The 20,320-nt window shown below is 51.0% G+C and overlaps 1 protein-coding gene and 1 non-coding gene across 4 annotated transcripts; both read right to left on the reverse strand.

Moving 5' to 3' along the window:
* Window positions 1-209: 209 nt before the first annotated feature.
* Window positions 210-15,470, reverse strand: PRRC2A (proline rich coiled-coil 2A). 3 transcript variants are annotated; one of them, XM_043450812.1, is made up of 31 exons: window positions 15,275-15,469; window positions 13,294-13,468; window positions 12,627-12,804; window positions 12,158-12,257; window positions 11,994-12,066; window positions 11,514-11,657; window positions 11,210-11,361; window positions 10,945-11,024; window positions 10,660-10,802; window positions 10,148-10,238; window positions 9,819-10,035; window positions 8,924-9,398; window positions 8,288-8,478; window positions 7,724-8,024; window positions 7,136-7,346; window positions 5,069-6,940; window positions 4,313-4,584; window positions 3,996-4,126; window positions 3,599-3,728; window positions 3,413-3,498; window positions 2,985-3,218; window positions 2,707-2,847; window positions 2,520-2,591; window positions 2,233-2,400; window positions 1,979-2,061; window positions 1,612-1,819; window positions 1,427-1,525; window positions 1,077-1,289; window positions 871-965; window positions 673-763; window positions 210-553 (listed from the first exon to the last, which is right to left on the reverse strand). In XM_043450812.1, exons 2-31 carry the CDS (start codon window positions 13,403-13,405, stop codon window positions 413-415), a joined length of 6,504 nt encoding a protein of 2,167 aa, XP_043306747.1. In that variant the 5' UTR covers window positions 13,406-13,468; window positions 15,275-15,469; the 3' UTR covers window positions 210-412. The 3 variants fall into 3 exon arrangements, with proteins under 3 accessions (XP_043306747.1, XP_043306745.1, XP_043306746.1); XM_043450810.1 differs by having other exon boundaries at window positions 871-1,289; window positions 15,275-15,470; XM_043450811.1 differs by lacking the exon at window positions 15,275-15,469 and adding an exon at window positions 13,722-13,821 and having other exon boundaries at window positions 871-1,289.
* Window positions 12,988-13,118, reverse strand: LOC122430216. Its single transcript, XR_006266294.1, has one exon. It is a non-coding gene; the product is annotated as a small nucleolar RNA SNORA38 (small nucleolar RNA).
* Window positions 15,471-20,320: the final 4,850 nt, after the last annotated feature.

Raw genomic sequence — 20,320 nt, forward strand, 5'->3', positions numbered from 1 at the left:
ATGTGCAAGCAAAGCTCTACAGGACCAACTTCACTGGCACAAAAAATCTAATTCCTGGCCCAGGAAACTTCTAAGATACACCAAGAGCTTGTTCTGAGATAGTCAGAAGTGGTCACCAAGGTAAAGTAACAAATATTTGCCTAATTGAAACCACTCTACAGATCACTTGGCACTGAATATGACATAAGAGACAGCAACCAACCAACCCATCCCCCAAATCATTTTGGATTTTTTTTAATCCTTTTATTATTCTTTTTTAACAAACGGCCCCAGGGATAGGGGACGAGGGGAGGGGAGAGGAGGGGAAGCGAGGCACCAGCCCCACAACCCTTCCCCACCCACCCCTTTCCCCCTTATATATTTATAATCTATATACATAAGCCCCGGGGGGTGGGGGGCCAAGGGAACTCCCTCAGCGGGGTGGGGGCAATCCAGGCTCCTTGTCCCCTCTGGACCCAGGCTCCTCGGCCCTTCGGGATGGCCCTTCTCGAGAAGGTGGCCCTGTCCGCTCCCAAGGCTTCGGCATCCAGCGCAGGGCATCTGGTGGGGAGGCCTGGGGGGTGGGCACATGTGGAAGTTAAGTCAGACAGGGAGGTCAGGGATGGAAGGGCAGGAACTCAGGAGGAAACTCAACTCGGACTTGTGCCCGAGAAACAGGGGTTTCTCCTTCACCTGCTGGTAGAGGTCGATGCGCTGTGTGCGGAAGACTCCGCTGTAGGTGGAAGGTGGGGCCTTGAGACGGGAATTGAGGCCAGAGAAAGACCTGGAGAAAAGATATTTGAGGCAACCTTCAGACTCACCTATGGTCCCCAAAGAAAGTAAATCATTGGGGATAGATGGGCAGTCCGTACCCCCATTCCCTTCTCTTGCCTTCCAGATGGGGGAGTCCGTGATGACCCAGGTCCCCCAAGGTTGCTATTCAGTTTTCGATAATCCTGGAACGGCTTCAGTTCTACTGGGTGCAACTGAAGGAAAAAAGTCTCGTGAGCGTCCTGCCTCTCCACTTCTTCATCCTGACACTGAATCCTTACCCCTGAGTCTCGGGGCTCCCTAGCACTTCTGCTCCTGTACCTTACCTCTGCTCGCCCCAAGCTAGGGCCGAAGGGCCTGGCAGGTGAAGGCAGCACCCGAGTAGCAGGAGCGGGTGGGGGCCGCACGGCCAGGCTGGGGGGCTGCAGAGGAGGGCCCACCGGTAACAGAGAGAGGGGGGGTGGGGCAGGAGGCGGCGCCGGTGGCAGGGAGCCAAAGTTCACCACAGGCAGCTGTGAGTCCACCATGGGCAGAAGCATCTGTAATGAGAAACATGGGTGTGTGTGCTGGGGGCAGGGAGGAATGTCAGAAAACCAGGAAGAGTCCAAACAAGTAACAAACAACGCTAGAGTTGGAAAGCGAAGCGCACAAAGGGGACTGAGAAGATAAAAGGTACCTGCTGGGCAGGAGCCCCTGAGGGGAGGAAGCCACTTTGGCCACCAGGTTGCAGAGGAGCAGAATAAAAATCTGAGGGGGATGGCAGATCCTGTCGCACCTGTTGGGGAACAGGGAGGACAATGTCAACTCCCCCCAAAGCACCCCAACTCCTACCCCTAAGCCCAGCATCCGCCTGCCTCTCACCTGAAGCAAGGGTGGGTCTGGCAGAGGGCTAGGGCAGAAGGCTGGAGAGTAGAGAAAGGAAGGTGGAGGGTAGAGAACTCCAGCCGGCAGCTTCCCCAGCTCCGTTGCTTGCAGTGCGGAGAAATCCAGAAACTGGCCCTTAACAGCTACCCCTGAGAGCAGTGCTGAGGGCGGGGCTGGGCCCGTGGGGAGGTACAGGGGCTGTGATCTGGAGGGAAATTGGGCCAAGGCGGGGGAGAGAGATCAGGAACCAGTCAACTCCTTTAGTCTGAAGTGGAAGTCCACCACCCGCCAGGTACCCTAGAAGTGTCTTCCCCTTCTCTCTTTCCCTGAACACAGTTCCATGTCCTTCTGAGATAAGTCTTACCTGTAAGTGTGCAGCGAGGGTGTCCCAGGACGGAAGCCTCCACTGTTGGGATGTAATTGAGAGTCTATGGCTCCTCCTGAGACCTGCAGGAGAGCAAGAATGGAACAGCTCGTTTTCCTGGTCAAGAAAAACTCACCCACCCCACCCACTACAGCAAAAGCAGGAAGGAAAATTTTAAAAACTGCAAATGGGAAAGGCTTGATTTTAGGGGACAGCAAACAGAGAGAGGTTCTTGAATAGGAGGCAAGACCTACCTGAGAACTGGGAGGCCCAGGGCTGCCATAGAAGATCTCAGGGTACAAGCGCTGGCCTGAGGAGCTGGTCTCGGGGCCACAGTGCCCAGAAGCCAGGCTCTTGGATTGTGGCTCAGCTGAGGCAGAAGCACTGGGGAGCAGCTCCCAGTCTCGGGCCATGGGAATGGCCTGGGAAGGAGACGACTTGTCAAGAGGGCCATCTGCGCAACCTGGATGCCCAGGTCACTCCCAGACACTCTCCTCCAGGTGTCCAAAGCCTGTCCTCAAAAACTCACTCTCCCACTTACCTCAGTAACTGATGCCGTTAGCTCCTTCTCTGCTTTTAAACTGTCTCCCACCACCAGGCATAAGTCTGAGTCCTGTGATCACGAGGCAGGGGAGATGGTCCACGATTCAGACACGTGTCCTCCCCCACTACCAGTCCTTTCCCTCTCTCCACCCAAGCCAAGACACCCCGATTCAGTCCACACAGACCTTATCATTGGTACCAAACTGGACTGGAGGACCAGGTCGATGGGACGGCCGGAGGGAGCCAGGTTCTGGGCCTCGGTCTGTACGCTGCAATCGTTCTGTACCAATGGGCCCAGGGGGCGGAGGCTGCTCCCGGGGCAGCTCCTGAGTGGAACAACACAGTGAAGTAGGGGTGGGGGGAGGAAAAAGAAGCTCCAATCAGCACACACAGGCAGAGAAAAAGGGAGACAAAAGCAAGGCCAAAGTCCCAGAAACATTCTTATCCTTTCTTGGTCGTTTACCTTTCTGTCCCCATCATGGGGGGCAGGTGGCCGTCTCCTAGGAGGTTCAGAGGGTTCAGAGCCAGGTGGACCCTCACCAGGAACAGCATTCAGGGGTGAGGGGCCTCCAGGTCGCTTGGGGGGCCCTTCTGCTGCCCCCTTGAGTCCTCCATCAGGGGAACTTCGCTGGCTGCAGGGACCTGATGACACCTGAGAATCCCCACTCAGGTCCACCCCACTGTCAGACTGACTCATCTGAGAGGAGTGGAGAAGGAGTTAAGTCAGAGCAGGAAGCACCCCAATACCTGAATGAGGTACACACATACACAAACTATAGAAAGGAGACGACTATGTGACGGAACAGCCCCACGCTCATCCCAGGACAGTGGGGCAAGTAGGGCCGGTGCTCAACAACATCAGCTCAGACACTCCCTCCCACTCTCACTCACCTCTGTGCCAGCCACATCCTCAAAAGGACTCAGGGGTTCCATCCAAGGCTCCATGGAGCCAGGCTGGTAACTCTTTCGGCTAGTGGCTGGGAAAAGCACCAACACGCAGAAGTAAGACAAGACAGCTCTATGGTCCATCTTGCTCTAAGTCCTCTAACACAGTCCTTCCTTCTCAGCTGAACTCACCAGTATGTAAACGATTCCAGATGTGAGGGGTCAGGGCCTCTGTTCCTGCATCTCTGGACTCCCCTTGAGGGCTTGAGCCCTCGGGTTTGGGGCCCAAAAATCCAGAGCTATGAGAAGGTGGCAATGATTCCTAAAAATCAGAGTCCAGAAACAAAACATGAATGAGATGGGAACTGGGCAATGCAAGCAGCTAGGACACAGAGCCACACGTGTGGGGCAAAAAGGGTGATGAGAAATAAGCAGTGACCAAAAAAAAAAAAAAAAAAAATAAGCAGTGACCAACACTGAGAATTTGGGATGAGAACACAGTGACATAAATAGGAAAAAGAGTGGAGAGAACATGAAGTTAGAGCTTTCTAAAGTGAGAGCAGTGAAATACTTCAATCCAGTCCCTCACCTCCTGCAGCAGCTCCGGTTTCCTAGGTGGCCGCTCTCGCCGTTTGGGGGGGAAGGGATTAACACCAGCAGAGTCCCGGGCAGTCCCGCCCATCCCCCTCACCATCGGCCCTGGTTCTTCGAAGTGGGGGTCTGGGGAGAAAAGGAAATCCATCAGCGTCTGCCTTGACTATCACCAAACTGAGCTTTGCCCTCTGTACTCCACCTCCCAATCCTTCCACCCTCTGTGCAGACACCCAGCACCAGGACTCCTGGGCCACACTCTTCCACCCTTCAGCACCTGGCCCTCTCTGGGAACCCTTAGCCCTTCCAGCTTACCTGAACTGACGTCGTCATTGTTGGCCCTCTGAGGGTCATACTGGGCGGGGGGCCGAGGAGAGGGGCCTTGAGGGGCTTGGGGAGGCCCAGACTTGGGCCTTGGGTGCCCCACTGGCGCAGCTGCACTTCCTTGGCGGCTGCTGAGCTGAGCCAGAGCCTGCTGGATGCCAGCAGGGTTGCTGTGGATAACTTGGTCCAAGCGGAAGACCGCAGAACTGCTGGGGGGCGGGGGAGGCAGAGGGAGCCCTGGGGTACGTTCCTCTGGGGGACGGCTGAAGAGAACAAAGAATCAGCTCCAGTATTTACAAACTGTTACGGTTTTCTCTACAATTCTCTTCCACCGCTTCACCTTCAGCCTGTTCTGTGCTAAAATCCAGGTGTTTCTGATCACTTTTTTTCTGGCTGCACCACGCAACTCCTGGGATCTTGGTTCCCTAACCAGGGATCAAACCAGAGCCCAGACAGTGAAAGCACGGAGTCCTAACCTTGGAACCTCCAGGAAACCCTTGTTTTCCCACACTAAAGAAATTCTACTCATACAGGTGCACAGAAAGGAAAACAAGGAATATGGGGGTTTCCGATGCTGTCCACTGCTTTCCAGCCACTTCACCTAAACACAGGTGACCTGGTGCCTAACAGCTTTCCCCAGGTACTGATCTCCAATTCCACTGCATCCAACCTGACTTCTCTAACAGGTTTTCTCCCCTCCCCCAACCTAACAACTCAAAGAATAAACCACCACCTGCCTGTACCCACCTTCGGTTCTTGGGAGAGGGCCAGCTCCTCTTGTCCCCTCGCCCTGGGCCGGCCCTCCCTCCAGGACCCCCACCACCTCCTCCACTGCTGCCGCCACCGCCACCAGACTTGCTGCTTGGGCCTGGGCGCCGGTTCTGCCTCTCCATGCCGGGTCGCTGACTCGAAAAGCTCCGCTTGCTCAAATCCTTAGCTCTCTGGCTCAGATCTCCACGGGACATGGTTGAAATGCCTGATCCAGCACCACCTCCACTCCCTCCATGAGTCCCCACAGCTTTGGGGGTCAGCAGTGCTGGTGGGGGAGCCTCCTTGTCCCCCCGCCGCTCGCTGGCAAAGTCGCTGCTCTCAGAGGCTGTCTCCCACTCTTCGTTGGCTTGGTCCGAGTTCTGGTTTGACAGATCAGGAGACTTGGCCGCTGCCCGGCGAGGTGGTGGGGGTACTGCTACTGTTGTGAGGGCCTCCTCTGACCCAGGTGTAGAGGCTGGAAGAACTAGGGAAGAGGGCTTGCCCTCAGCCCCTCTGGCAGCATTCTCTCGTTCCTGTTTCAGTCTCCGGAAACGAGGTGGTTTGTCCTGCTGCTGAGCCCTCCCGTGTCGCCTCCTTCTGGGCCGCTCCCCATCTTCCACACCCATGCCTACGTTGTTGCCTCCACTGCTGCCTCCTCGGGCCATAGGGGACAGGGGCCCCGGGATCAGCTTCTCTTTCAAAGGCTCCTTACTTGGTGGCATAGGACCTGTTGGAGGCTTCTTTGGAGCCAGGGACTTGGTTGGGGGGCTCCAGCCGGGGCAAATGGGGGGAGGGGGCCGCCCACCCCCTCGACCCCGGCGGGATGGCACCCCTCTGGGAGTGAAGACTCGCCCACCTCGGGCAGTGGAAAAGCGGGCTGGGGCTGGTGAAGGGGGTGCTCCTGATGATGGAGGAGCGAGAGGGACCTGTGTAAGTACTCCTTCCTTGGGAGTGGGGGCCTCCTTGTCTGAGGGGGCCAGATCGCTCTCATGGGTCTCACTGCCTGTCTCTGAGCCCCGCTGCCGGCGCCGCTTGGGGATTTCTTCATACTCCGAACCCTCACTCCGTGTCTCGCTGGCGGTGCGGCCTCGGGGAGGAGGATGGTTTGGTCCCCCTGTCCCACCTCCACGTCCATCATCTCCTCGAAACTCTCGGTAACTGCGGAACTCTCGGCTTCGGGCTCCCCGCCCCCGTCCCCCATAGGTCCCCCGAAAACCCCTCCCTCTGGCAAAATACTCCCCTCGGCCCCGACCCCGGCAAGAGGTAGGACCCACTCTTTCATAGGAATAGTCCCTCCGAAGCCTTGGGGCAGGGGAAAGATTCCCACTGGGTGGGGTCTCCTTGGGGCCACCTATCTTTCCCTTTGCTGTCTTCAATGGGTCTGGCTTTGGAGCCTTGGGGGTTTCATCCCCCTGTTCAAGGGGCTTGGGGTTGGGGGGCAGCTCTTCAACTTTCGCAGGCGGTGGGGGTTTCTTTATCGGCCCAGCCCGGCGGGGAGGGGCCCCTGGCTCCTCTGGAGGGATCCCACGACGACTGCTGCCTGGGCGTGGGCCCCAGCGGGTCTCTGTGCGGTTCTCTCTGCGAGGTGGCGGGGGGCCTTGGCCTCCAATTCCGCGGGAAGGCTTTCGACCAGTTTCTGGCCCTGTCAGCTGCGGAGCCTCCTCCTTGGGAGTTTCCTTCTTGGGTGGTGGAGCTTGCATCTTGGCTGCCTCCTCATTGCCTGGGGGCCAGGGGAGTGGACGGGGCCCTGGGGGAGCTGGCTCCTCCAGAGGAAAGCGAGGGATTGGAGGCCCAGGCGCTCCATTCTCAGGAAAGCCTGGATAACTGGCCAGATAGGGTGGTGGGGGAGGTACTGGAGGGGTCTCACTCCTGAAGAGGGAGACAGAAAAGATGGAAGTAAGTATCTCAAGACGAGGAAAATGAACTAGGTGGGAAAACAGAACACTTTATTATGACCCAAACACTCCTTTCATGTTTATTCCTATCACTTCACCGATAAACCAAAATACCCATTCTTCTAGATATGTTTGCTAGAAACCCTCCCATTTCTCTACTCACACTCACCTCATCCCCTTCTCATCCTCATCAGCAGCCTGGCGAAGTGGTGAAGTAAGTGGGCGGGGGTCAGCAGGTGTGGTGGTGAAGACATCTCCTACCCAAGCCAACTTTGGATCCACTGGTGGGGTGCCCCGATCCCGTAAGAGAGGGGGTGCATGGCGCTCAAATGGCTCTGAACTTGAGCCCCCACTGTCTGAACGCTCCCGGGGAACTAGGCCTGAGAAAACCAAACAGTATGAGAAAACCTAACCTTTTTTATGTTACAGGCCCTCCAGCCCCAAAATCACCTCCCCAGTTCAATCCTCCACACCAGCCCAGTCAATGCAGTGCCTCCATCTCCTGAGAGGCAGTGCCTGCTCTCCTAAAACGTGGTGAACCACTCAGCTTCCCTACAGGTCAATCTATCAATCCCTCCAACCAGGGAAATCTTCGGTTAGGTGGGCGTCACTACTTCATTCCTGTTACAAAGAGCTATCTCAGGAGTGCTAAGCTCCCCTCTTGACTGGTTGCCCTTCATCCCCACAGCAAGATGAGGATACCTACTTCCCAAGACTCAGGGGTCCCCGACGCCCTACCTCATCTATGGTGCCTTACCAGAGGGATGCACACCAGGAGGGTAGAAGTCCAGAGGGGGCCGGCCTTGGAGGAGCCGAGGGTCCACATAAGGAGGAATCATCATCCAGCGGGGATCAAAGTTCATAGGGGGCATGGGCGGGGGCCGGCCCAGAGCACCTGGGTACAGGGCCTTGGGGGGCGGGGGTGGAGCCTGTGGAGCTGGCACAGCCCCCATGGTCACAGGCTGCGGTGGAGATGGGGGCACTGGGGTAGGCTGGGCAGAGCCCTGCTGCTGCTGCTGCCACTGCTGCTGCTGCTGCTGCTGCTTCAACAGCTGCTCCTAGGGAAGGACAAAAGGGAGTGATAGGCATCAAAGGCCCAACCAGAACACAGGACTAGCAAAAACAAAACCCACACCAATGTGACACTTGGGACTAGATAGAAACTAGGGTGACACAGCAGAGACAGAACTGGGAGAGGGACCCAGGAGGTAACTTATGGATAGATATGGATATTAGGCTAAATACTGAAATAAATGGATATATGGATAAATACTGAAACCGAGGAGAGAAGCAGCCCTTAAGAGAAGTAATTTAGTTTCACCTGCTGCTGCCGCTGGAAACGAGGAGGCAATGATTTCTGATATTTGGGATAGCCCAATCCTTGGCTGGGGGGCTGCCGGGTGGGACCAACTCCATCACCCTTGGGTTCCACTTTTGGGGCTGGGGGTGTGGCAGGGGAAGGAACCTCTTCTGGTGGTTCAGGACCCTCTTTTGAGGGCACTTGGGGTTCCACTGCATTGAAAAAAAGATAATCAGAGCAATCTAGTCCACCAACAGATATTCCATGAACACCCCATAGTTTCAGCACTCACTTCTAGCACCTCCTCTAACAATAAGACCATCCCATTTAAAACCCATAAAAACACTTCAAGGTCTCTCAAAAGCCAATGGCGGTGGTGTTAATTTTCCATGAAATCATCAAAAGTAACACTTCCTTCGGCGTTGCTCCACTCTAGGCCTATAGGGAAGTGGTTTTAGATTACTACTTATTCAGGAACTCAGGTAAGAAAACCTTTCCCCCTCCTATGTCCACAGAAGCAAAAAGATCCACTTCACCCCTACCAGTGACAGTCCTACGAACTGACACTGCCTTTTATATCCTTTACTCACATCCTTACCACCTGCACCCTCAACCCCAAGAAGACAGAAGATCTACCCATCACCATCTCCATCATACCTGCACTGGCTTCGAAGCTACCACTGCTGGTGCTACTGGTGCTGCCCCCACCACTCACTGCGGTGGGAGTCGGAGCCACACCTGGAGTGGGGGTGGACTGGGCAGGAGAGGACTGTGCCGGCTCTTCTGGTTCTTTTTCAGGTGTCGGAACTGGGGCCGGTGGAGGAGCTGGAGGCGTGGAAAGTTCTTTGGGGACTGCAGGTGGTGGAGCGGGAGCAGGAGGGGTAGCAGGTGGTGCTGTAGGCTCTGCTTTGAGCCGCTTGTCAGGTGCCCCAAACTTCTCATCAAGTCGCTTGAGCTTTTCAGCACAGGCTGCCCTGCGCTCCTCCTGCATGCGCCGCTCCTCTTCCTCTCGCCGGCGCCGAGCCCGCTCCACAGCCAGGGAGATTTCAGACGAAGACTGCTTTCGCCGCTGCCGCCAAGCCTCATCCTCGTCTTCGGGTGCTGGAGGTTTGCAGGGAGGGCCCCCACGATCCTGTCAGTGGGCAGACCCAGCAGGGCCAGAGGTGTCAGTTACTATGTTTCTTACGATCTCTTTCACAGACTGATCAACTGTCTTTAGCTGCAGCTGCAAAGACCAGGCCTTGGGGTTGATGGCCTCTCATGGCAGGGACAAACTCATCATCCTAGTCTTTTTATTTCTTCCTTCTCAAGACCCCAAAGACCCCAGGTGTCCTTGCTTTTCCTAATTAGCATTCCAATTTCTCTCTTCACTCTAACTCGCCTAACACCAATGATGTTCCAAACCTTTTCAGATATGCTCCACAGCTCTACACTTACTGCTGCCCATTTCTGGCCCTCCCTCCAGCTTCCTCTTATTACTGCTGCTTCAACTACTCAGCTGAAACTAGTCTCCCCCAAGTGACCCTCTCAACCCCTCATTGTAGACACTCACTGGGTAGTCCCCAGGGGGGCCCCAGTTCCCGGCGGGGCCTCGGTGGGGTGGGGGTGGGGGAGGCTTTGGGGCAGGAGGTCCCGGCTCTGTCTCTGGAGGCCGAGAGGTCTCTGCCCAGGCCGTCTTGGGAGGGGGCGGTTCGCTGCCGGGGGAGTTGCCCTTTTTGCCATCTGCTTCAGGGGGCCGTTCCTCACCAGCAGCTGACTGGGACTCCTTGCTGTGAACAGACCAACAGTGGAATTAAAATCAGCTGCAACCCAGCTCCTTTAAGAGTATATTACCATGAGACAAACTGAGCCCCTCCACTCCCCAGAGAGCCCTGAACTCACTGGCCCTCAGCTCCCTCTTCATCGGAGTCTCGCCCATCTTCCTCATCGCTGAACTTGAGCTTCTCAGTGTAGTCGACCTCCTCATGGGCCCCTGAGGCGAAAAGTGAAGCACGGTAACCCCAGCATCCTGAGCTCCCATCTCGAGCATCACTACACGACTGGATGTGCTACCAAGGCCAACTGCCCTCTTCCCACTGGCATCTAGATCCATGACTGTCAATCTCACTCCTGACTCCTTCTCCGCTAGGATTTGGCTTTCCTCCAGGTATCTGCCCTATCCCTCAATGTCTACTTTTCTCCCACAATGATCCACTGTTTTCTCATCAGATTTTGCTTTTTAAAACTGAAATACTTGGGAATTCTAGTGGTTAGGAATCCACACTTTCACTGCCAAGTGCCTGTGTTCAATCCCTGGTCAGGGAACTAAGATCCCACAAGCTGTACAGTGCGGCCAAAACCAACCCAACCCCCCAAAACAAAACTAAAATACCTGGTCCTTAACATCCACTCACCTGCCCAACCATCATCATTCTCCTGGTCCAACTGGTCAAACTCTTTGAGATTATCTTCTTTAAGAATGGAAGGCCGACCCACTGGCTCTACAAGACGCATTGGTGGCCCTGCCCCTCGGGGGCCTGCCACTCGGGGGAAACGGCTGTGTATGAAAAGGGAAAGGAGAGAAGATAAAAGAACACTGGATTGTATAATCACAGACTGAGCCTCCTGACTAGAAAACCATCTTCTCCCCAGCAGGCTTCCCCTGTCCCCAAGCACAAACCCAGACCTAGACTACTCACCTGGGCCCATCGGGCGTGGGGTATCTATAAGGCCCCTGGGGTCCATAGGGCGGAGGGAACGGGAGATATGGGGGATACATCTGCAAAAGGGCCCAAGAGTAGCCGCTTAGAGGAGCAGCCAAACAGCCTACCACAGCCCTAAACCTATCATCCTTCCACCCACATAGACCTCTGCTTTCCAGCTGTCCCCTCCAAAGACTAAGTTGTAACTCCTAACTCTCTAGCTTCCAGCACAATCAATCCAAAACAAGATATCCAAACTTACGAAGGGCGGCATCATTCCGCGGTAGGGAGGGAACTGGGGTGGGCCCGAAGGCTGCAGTCCACCCCGGGGGTCATGGCCGTGATGAAGTTTGGAGTCCGGGCCCTCCAGCTCATCAGGGCCACGCCCACCTCCGTCCCTCCAAGTTGTAGAATCTGTATTTTGGAAAAGACAGAGAGTGAACATAGCTGAAAATGATGGGGAGAAAAATGACTAAGCCAGCACTTCACTCTGAAATGGAATAAGGTAATGTCCTGGTCAAAAGGTGGATTCCTAACTCATTTACTCACTAATAGTGGCCACTCACTTTGGGGGCGGAGGCTTGGTCCGGGCCCAGACGACTGTTCGGCAGACTCCCTTTCCTTGGCAGCCTTGTCCTGGTCGCCAGCCGCCTGCAGGGTCGGAAATTCCTCTCGAGAGAATCGTGACAGTAGGCTTGATGCCCTTCCACCTGTTGGGGTTGAGGTACAAAAGTAAGAGACACAAGTATCTTTACTGAGGATGCACTGTGAAAGTGGAAGATTGATAGATACAAGACCCAGTTCTGCCTCCAAACTTACCCCCTATGTATTAGGTGTTCATTCCTCAAGAAACAGGATCAGTTTGGGGATACCTACCTCTTTATATAAATCTGCGACAAATCTTGCTCATGTGTCTCCCAAGAAAACCAAATATGTGACCCAAAGTTTTGCCAATAGAGTATGAGGACACTTTGCTGAAGGTACCGTGCAGGACTCCTGCCTACTATGGTGCCCAAAGAGACCTCCTCAAACAGCCTTGCACTCACCATCTCCATGTGCTCCATGGGTGACGCTGGCTTGTGCCCAGGACTTTACCCCGCTTGGAACCGAAGGAGTGTTCTGGGGAGGCAGAGAGATAACAATGACATGATGAGGAGCTACAAGCCATTCTTGCCCCTGCTCCCTAAATAACACCCAGTTCTTCAGATACCTCGGGGGCTGCTGGCGGTCGTTTCGATTGGTTGGAGGCAGGCGTCTGTGAAGCCGGCAGTGGCTGCGATTCCGGCTGCTGAGCGGTTGAGGCATCGGAACTGAGGGGATGGTAGGATGGGAAGGTTATTCAGAGTCTGAGATGGTACTGGCTCCTCTGCTTCTCCAACTGGTGGAGGACAGGAACCGAACCCAGGCCTTCTCACTACTTTTTACAAATTTTAGGACAAAATACCATAAGCTCATCAAGCTTGCATAGACTGTCATCTGTTCTTCAAACTTTCCTTACCCCTGACAGAAAGCTAAAAGTACCGTTCCTTAGGCATTTAACAGGAGTCCTGCAATAGGCAGGAGAGGGTCTTTCCTCTTTGCCTTGGACTCTCATCTGGCCACGTTAGACCAAGCCCCAATTCATCCTGAAGTTCAAAGTTAAATATTCCTAACTCTAGATTCCCCAGGTCTCCATCTACCTCTTGGGGTCGGACTGCTCCTGTTTGCTTGCCCATCCTGTTCCGTCTTTCGGCACTAGTGAGACATTAGGGTCATTGCCTTTGTTCTCGGCTTTCAGGCTTGGAAGGTTGGCCGGGGGTGGCATACGCCGAGCAATGGCAACTTTCCCGAGACTCTGCAGGCCATGGCGAGGGGCAACTGGAGAAAAGGTGGAAAGAGAATGGAAAATGCCTCTAATGGGAAATCTGACAGCATCTTACCCGAGGCCCCATAAACAGACATCCCCAAAATCTTCTCTTAGAAACCTTCTCTCCCTTTGCCCTAGGCAATCTCCGAAATTCTATCAGCAAGGAAGGCTGAAAAGCTTTACACTCAGTAATTCTATGTGGGATGGTTGATCTTGAGCCTGCAAGGAGCAAGCTGGCCCTAGACTTCTCCAAGTCCACATTTCTTTGCCTCCAATTCTTACGTGTCCAAAGACAGAAAACCACAGACACGCCTTTGTAGGAGGATGCTGGTGTGCACTCAAAGCACAACGTCCCCTATGGGACAAACTGGAAAGTCTCTAGTGTTCCTCTAACCTTTTGATATATGTATTACAGGTGTTTCCCTTCAAAGAGCTCTGAAATACATGACCCATTCATGCTCATCCTCCAATAATTAGGAACATCAGTGCAGGACCCTCACCAGCGGGTTTCTGGATCTCTAAGGACTTGCCCTTATACGTATCAAACAGGTTGAGCGAGGAATACTTCTTTCCATCCTTCCCCTTGGCAGTCGGCCCCGAGCGATCGGACATTGCGCTGGAAGCTCATTGAGTACGTTGGGTCCTGCAGGCGCCTCCCCCAAAACGTGCCGGAGCCTGTGACCAGACACCAAGTGTTTCACTCTCTGCTCCACCAAGGGCCTCCCAATAGAAGCCTAGATGCTCCCTCTTATTCTTATTGGGGCTCAGATATATGGCCCTCTTATGCCTCTTCCTCCAGCCTATTCAAACACCCCAGTTCCTTTAAGCAACCATCGTATCTTCTTAGTTCCCCACAGAGCCCAAATGCCATATTCCCTCTTTCCCCCAGACACCCCTTGCCAAGAAAACCCAAATAAAAATCCAGTACCTTCCTAGTATAAACACTCTCCCCTCTGTGCCAGTCTATAAAGTGTAGCAACCTCATTATGCCCACAATAATCTCTCTCCATCAAAATCATTTCAGAGACCTACAATAAAAACAGCAAGTCCAAGCCCTAGAGAAAACCAGAGAGAGGCAAACAGCTCCATCATGTAAGGAAGAGAGATTTAGCTCTCCTACTCATTAAGACACCAGCTTCCTAAGTTTGCCCCTGGTTCTAGTCCCTGCAGTCTCCCTCCCATTTGCGGAGGTTTTGCAGGAAGGTATGCAGGAGTTTAAGGATTTTATGAGCTTGCTCAGCCAGACTGGGGGTTGGTGCCAGAGAATTCCTCAGGGAACAACTGGGGCACTACATACTCCCAAGCTACAGAATCAGGTATTTTGAATATTCCATCTTTTCCTACACTTGCCCCCATCCCAGCTCCTGGAAAAAAGTTTGTCTGCAGATGGAATACTGGTGGGCTCTGGTTTACCCTACATACACGTGGGTAAAACAAAGCATATGGATCCACGTCAAGAATACCAGGTAACCATGGGGCGAAGGCTGGAATCAACTTCATTTTCCTACCCACCATCAGCAGTCATTTCTTTCCCTGATTCTCCTTGCTCCCCAAGCCGACCAAACTCCCCAACATCAGTTAGTGTTCCTGAGCGACCAGGCATTTGTAGACAACGGGGTAAAGGAAAGAGATAGGGAGTTGGTGAGATAGCCAGACAAGACCAGGATGATAACTAAAATCAAGAACTTTAAGACAGATCAGATGAGGCGAAGGGGGTTGCTTTGGAGGTAAGTTTAAGAAAGCCAGTCTGAAAATTTATGAAGGGAAGGGGATAGAATAACGAAAAAAAAAAAAACTAAATTAATAAAAGAATTATGAAAGCCGGTGGAAAATAATACACGTAAGCGGGAATGGCAGGAAAAGGATGCAGACCACAGGGAGCAATGTCAGAAAGACCCAGGAGAAAGGAGGGGTTGGGATAGAAAGGTGATAAGGAAGATGAGAAATGAAATAAGCGGAGAAGATATTGAGGAACGTAGAAAGCACAGATGTGGGATAAAAGCAGGGTTCCAGAGTGGGAGTGACTGGACGAGAAGTGGGGCGTCAAGAAAAGGGGACCTTAACGCTGGGTGATAAGAGGGGTCCACTGTGGAGGAAAGAAGACTCTTGAAGAGTAGGACAGTCAGGCGCGGCCCACCCCAGAGCGGCAGCAGGGAAGGGGACCCATAAATAGGGGTGATAGTCCAGGAGCGCAAGGGGGGTGGGGAGTTATGGCCCAGGAGCCGGGGGGAGGTCTCCCCATGAAGCCAGAAGGTGAGTGGGTAGGGGCAGGTTGTCGACTCAGAAATGGGCTAGAGGTGCGAGTCCCAGGGTGGGAGTATCGGAGGGGGAGGGGCAGGCAGGGCCCGGCAGCAGGAGGACAAAATGGCGGCGGCTAATGGCAGCTTCTCCTCCCCCCGGCCCGCCACCGCCGCCGCCGCCGCTGCCACCACCGCTCCCGCGCCGGAAAAGGGCGTTAGCATTCGGCTCGCCCAGACTCACCTGGCCGGGTGCGCGGGGGTCCGGGACCGGGGCCTAGAGGGCTCCCCGGGGTGGGATGGCGGTGGGGCGGGGGCGGATGGCGGCGGATGGCGCCGGGTTCGGCTCCTCCCGTCTCCCTCGCTCACTCCGCGGCTGGGCTCCGACTAACGGCCCATCCGGGCAACCGCCGCCCCCGGGAGCGCCCCCCCTCCCGCCTCCCTCCGCGCCTAGACACGCCCCTTGATTTGCATAAAGGGCGGGGCGCTTTCCACCCTATCCCTCTTTACTTTCAGGGCTGTCCTTTTTTTAAAAAAAAAGCAGAGCGTGCGAAGCTGACACAAGTCATTTGCATAAGGAGGAGGGACTTATAGGCGCTAAGACGCCGGTTGGCTGAAGAGGCAGGCTCCCGGCGTCGGCCGTTGAGACGTGCAGAGGGGGCGGGGATGCGGTGCCGGTCGGCCAGGCTGTTGGGGCGCAGAATTTGCACGACGACTGGGGGGAGAAAGAGGCGGAGCGTGCGTAGTGCGTTCGTGGAAAGATGGGAACGGAGAGACGTAGAGACGCCAAGAGTGGAAGGAAACGATGCTAGGCCTATAGTAGTATCCGCGAAGAAGATAGAGCTAGAAGACTGGGCGGAAGGGATTAGCTGCCGGAGGGCGGAGCTTACGTAACCAGGGAAGAGCTCCAACTCACGCTTATCTTCGCGAGAGGTGAAAGCATGAGGGGGCGGGGCCTTCATTTATTAAATCACGTCATGCAAATAAGGTGGATTGACAGGCCAATCCAAGAGTCCAGGGGAGTGCATCGCGGAGCATAGGCATTCTGTGAGTAGTTCTACTTATTTGCATAATATATGCAAATCGTTTGGACAAAGATAGGGTACAAATAGCCTATTCCTCAAAATATTGGCAACTAATGACTAAGACTGGCATTTAATTTTATAATATATAATTTTCATGAATATATTTGTATATCTGATATTATTGGCAGTTTCCTTTATAACGGGTTTAATTCTGTGAAATGCGGTATCATTCCCCTCCTTTGTCTCCTGTTACGTGTGTGTGTGTGTGTGTCCTGTTACGTGTGTGTGTGTGTGTGTGTGTAGTCGCTCAGCCGTGTCTGACTCTTTGGGACCGCATGGACTGGAACTACAAGGACTGTAGCCTTCCAGGCTCCTCTGCCCGGTGGAATTTTCCAGGCGATCTTGAACTGGCTTCCCGTTTCCTACTCCAGGGGATCTTCCCAACCCAGGTATCGATCCCGTGTCTCTTGCGTCTCCCACACTGGCAGAGAGCCACCTGGGAAGCTCTGTTACTCGTGTGTGTGTGTGTGTGTGTGTGTGTGTGTGTGTATGCGTGTGAGCGCTCGCGCGTGCTGAGTCCTCTCCGACTCTGCAAACCCATGGATTTATTCTGCTCTAATCATACCCCCTGCTTGTTCAGCAAATCATTCAACAGCTATTTTTTACCCATTGCTGCTGCTGCTGCTAAGTCGCTTCAGTCGTGTCCGACTCTGTGCGACCCCACAGATGGCAGCCCACCAGGCTCCGCCGTCCCTGGGATTCTGCAGGCAAGAACACGAGTGGGTTGCCATTTCCTTCTCCAGTGCGTGAAAGTGAAAAGTGAAAGTGAAGTCGCTCAGTCGTGTCGGACTCTTCGCGACCCCATGGACCACAGCCTACCAGGTTCCTCCGTTCATGGGATGTTCCAGGCAAGAGTACTGGAGTGGGTTGCCATTGCCTTCTCCGTTTTACCCATTAGGTATATATTAAAAAATAGGTGTTTCCCTGTTAAAGAACCTGCATGCAACGCAGGAAACCCAGGTTGGATCCCTGGGTGGGGAAGAAACCCTGGAGAAGAAAATGGAAAACCACTCCATTTCTTCAGTATTCTTGCCTGGAGAATTACATGGACAGAGGAGTCTGGCAGGCTACAGTCCATGGGGTTACAAAAGTCGGACACGGCTGAGCAATTAACACATACACACGTAAAATAGATTTTTATTAAAGCAGTTGTAAGTTTACAGAATAATTAAGCAGAAAGTACAGAGAATGCTAGTATATTCCTTCCCCTGTCCCAGTTTTCCCTATTATTAACATTGTGCATTAGTGTGGCACATTTGTTACAATTGATGCACCAATGGTGATACATTATTTTTTTCTTCCAGTTTTATTGAGACACAATTGACACACAGTACTACATAAATTTAAGATGTGTAGCATAATGATTTGACTTACAAACATCATGAAATGATTACCATATTTAGTGAACATCCATCATCTCATACAGTTACAAACTTAAACAGAAAAAAATGTATTTTTTTCCTCGTGATGAGAACTCTGAAAATTTACTCTTAACAACTTTCATCAGTTTCAATTGTATTTATCATGCTGTATATTACATGTCTAGTATTTACTTATAACTGGAAGTTGATATTTCTTGACTGCCTTCATTCATTCCCCTCTCCCTCCACCACAAATCTGATTTCTTTCTCTGTGAGTTTGTTTTTGAAGTATAGTTAGCCTACAACACTATGTTATTTCTTGGTATACAACACTGTGATTTAAAAAAATAAAAATATTTAAATTTAAATATTTCAAAATGATCATCATCATAAGTCTAGTTATCTGTCATCATGCATAAGTATTGACTATATTCCCTACACTGTACATTTCATATCTAGGACTCGGTTATTTTGCAACCGGAAGTTTCTGTTGCTTAATGTATACCTATTTCTCTCCTTACCCTTCCCCCAACTACCTGTTTGTTCTCTGTATCTGTGACTCTATTTCTGCTTTGTTACATTTGTTTTATAGATTATACATAAGTGAAATCATACAATATTGTCTTTTTTGTCTGATTTGTTTTACTTAGCATGATACTCTTTAGGTCCACCATGTTGACACAAATGGCAAGGTTGCTTTCTTTTTCCTGGCTGAGTAATATTCCATTATACACACACACACATATATAAAACATCTTCTTTATCTATTCACCTATCGGTGGGCACTCTTAGGTTGCTTCCATATCTTGGCTGTTATAAGTAATGCTTCAGTGAACATGGGGTAAATATATCTTTTGAATTAATGTCTTCATTTTCATCAGATAAAGACACAGGACTGGAATTACTCTATTGTATTGTAGTTCTATTTTTGAAGAATCTCTATATTGTTCTCCATGTCTAGTAGTCTGCCCATTTTTTAATCTTGTTCTTTCTCAGTGTTGTGACTTTTCATGTTTTTTTTTGTGTGTTTCTATACAAATTTTAGAATTATTTGTTCTAGTTCTTTGAAAAATGCCATTGGTATTTTGACAGGGATTGCATTGAATTTGCAGATTGCCTTGAGTAGCATAGTCATTTTAACAATTTTAATTTTTTCAATCCCTGAGCATGGTGCCTTTCCATTTGTTTGTGATGTCTTCAGTTTCTCTCATCACTGTCTTACAGATTTCTGAGTACAGGTGTTTTGCCTCCTTAGTTTGATTTATTCCCAGGTATTTCATTCTTTTTGATGTAATTATAGATGGGACTGTTTTCTTACTATCTCTTTTTGATAGTTCGTTGCTAGTATGTAGAAATGCAACAGATATCTGTGTATTAATTTTATATCCTGCAATTTTACCAGATTCATTGGTAAAGTTGCAAATTTTTAAACTTACCAAATTCATTTAGAATTTTCTATGTATATCATCTTCAAACTGACAGTTTTACTTCTTCCTTTCTAATTTGAATTTCTTATTTCTTTTTCTTGTCTGACTTCCTATAGCTGGGACTTCCAATACTATGTTGAATAAAAGTGATGAGATCTTAAAGGAAATGTTTCAGCTTCTCACCATTGAGTATGATGTTAGCTGTGGGCTTGTCATTTATGGTCTTTATTATGTTGAGGTGTATCCCCTCTATGCCCACTTTCTAGAGAGTTTTAATCATAAATGAATGTTAAATCTGTCACAAGCTTTTTCCTGCATCTATTAAGATGACCATATGATTTTTCCTCCTCAGTTTGTTAATGTGATATTGATTGATTTGTGGACATTGAACCATCCATGCATCCTTCGGATAAATCCCACTTGATCATGGTGTACATGTGTAATGTATTGTTGAATTCCATTTGCTGATTTTTTTTGAGGATTTTTGTATCTCTGTTCATCAGTGATATTGGCCTATAATTTTTATATTTTCGTGGTATCTTTATCTGGTTTTGATATCAGGGTGATACTGGCCTCATAGAATGAGTTCAGAGGTGTTTCTTCCTCTTCAGTTTTTTTGGAATAGTTTGAGAAAGATGGATGTTAAATCTTCTTTAAATGTTTGGTAGAATTCCTCTTTAGTAGAAACATTCTGGTTTTGAACTTTTGCTTGTTGGAAGGTTTTTGTTTTTTTTTTTTTTTTATTACTGAGTCAATTTCAGTAACTGGTCTATTCATATTTTCTGTTTCTTCCTGATTCACTCTTAGGAGATTGTACATTTCTAGGAATTTGTCCATTTCTTCTAGGTTGTCCATTTTATTGGCATATACTTATTTGTAGCAATCTCTTATGATCCTTAGTAGGTCAGCTGGTAAAGAAATCCTCCTGCAATGCATGAGACCCCACTTCAATTCCTGGGTCAGGAAGATCTGCTCGAGTAGGGATAGGTTACCCACTCCAGTATTCTTGGGCTTCCCTGGTGGCTCAACTGGTAAAGAACCCTCCAGCAATGCGGAGACCTGGGTTTGATCCCTGGGTTGGGAAGATCCAGTGAAGAAGGAAACGACTACCCACTCCAGTATTCTGGCCTGGAGAATTCCATGGACTGTATAGTCCTTGGGGTCGCAAAGAGTCAGATAGGACTTAGCGGCTTTCACTTTCACTTATGATTCTTTCTATTTCTGTGGTGTCAGTTTGACTTCTTTTTCATTTCTGATTTTATTGATTTGGACTCTTTTCCTTGATGAGTCTGGCTAAAGGTTTATCGATTTTGTTTATCTTTTCAAAGAATAACTCTTAGTTTCATTAGTGTTTTCTATTTTTTCTTTATTTCATTTATTTCTGTTCTTATCTTTATTATTTCTTCTCTTCTCCTAA

The sequence above is a fragment of the Cervus canadensis genome, chromosome 28 (assembly GCF_019320065.1).
Source record: "Cervus canadensis isolate Bull #8, Minnesota chromosome 28, ASM1932006v1, whole genome shotgun sequence".
Lineage (NCBI taxonomy): Eukaryota > Metazoa > Chordata > Mammalia > Artiodactyla > Cervidae > Cervus > Cervus canadensis.

Bases quoted from the DNA above. Each gene is read 5' to 3' on its own strand.
- PRRC2A (XM_043450810.1), bottom strand. From the start codon at position 13,405: ATGTCCGATCGCTCGGGGCCGACTGCCAAGGGGAAGGATGGAAAGAAG. The intron at 12,067-12,157 runs GTATCTGAAGAA...CTGCCTCCCCAG, and splicing joins GACCGCCAGCAGCCCCCGAG to AACACTCCTTCGGTTCCAAG. The intron at 1,290-1,426 runs GTACCTTTTATC...TTCTCATTACAG, and splicing joins CAGGGGCTCCTGCCCAGCAG to ATGCTTCTGCCCATGGTGGA.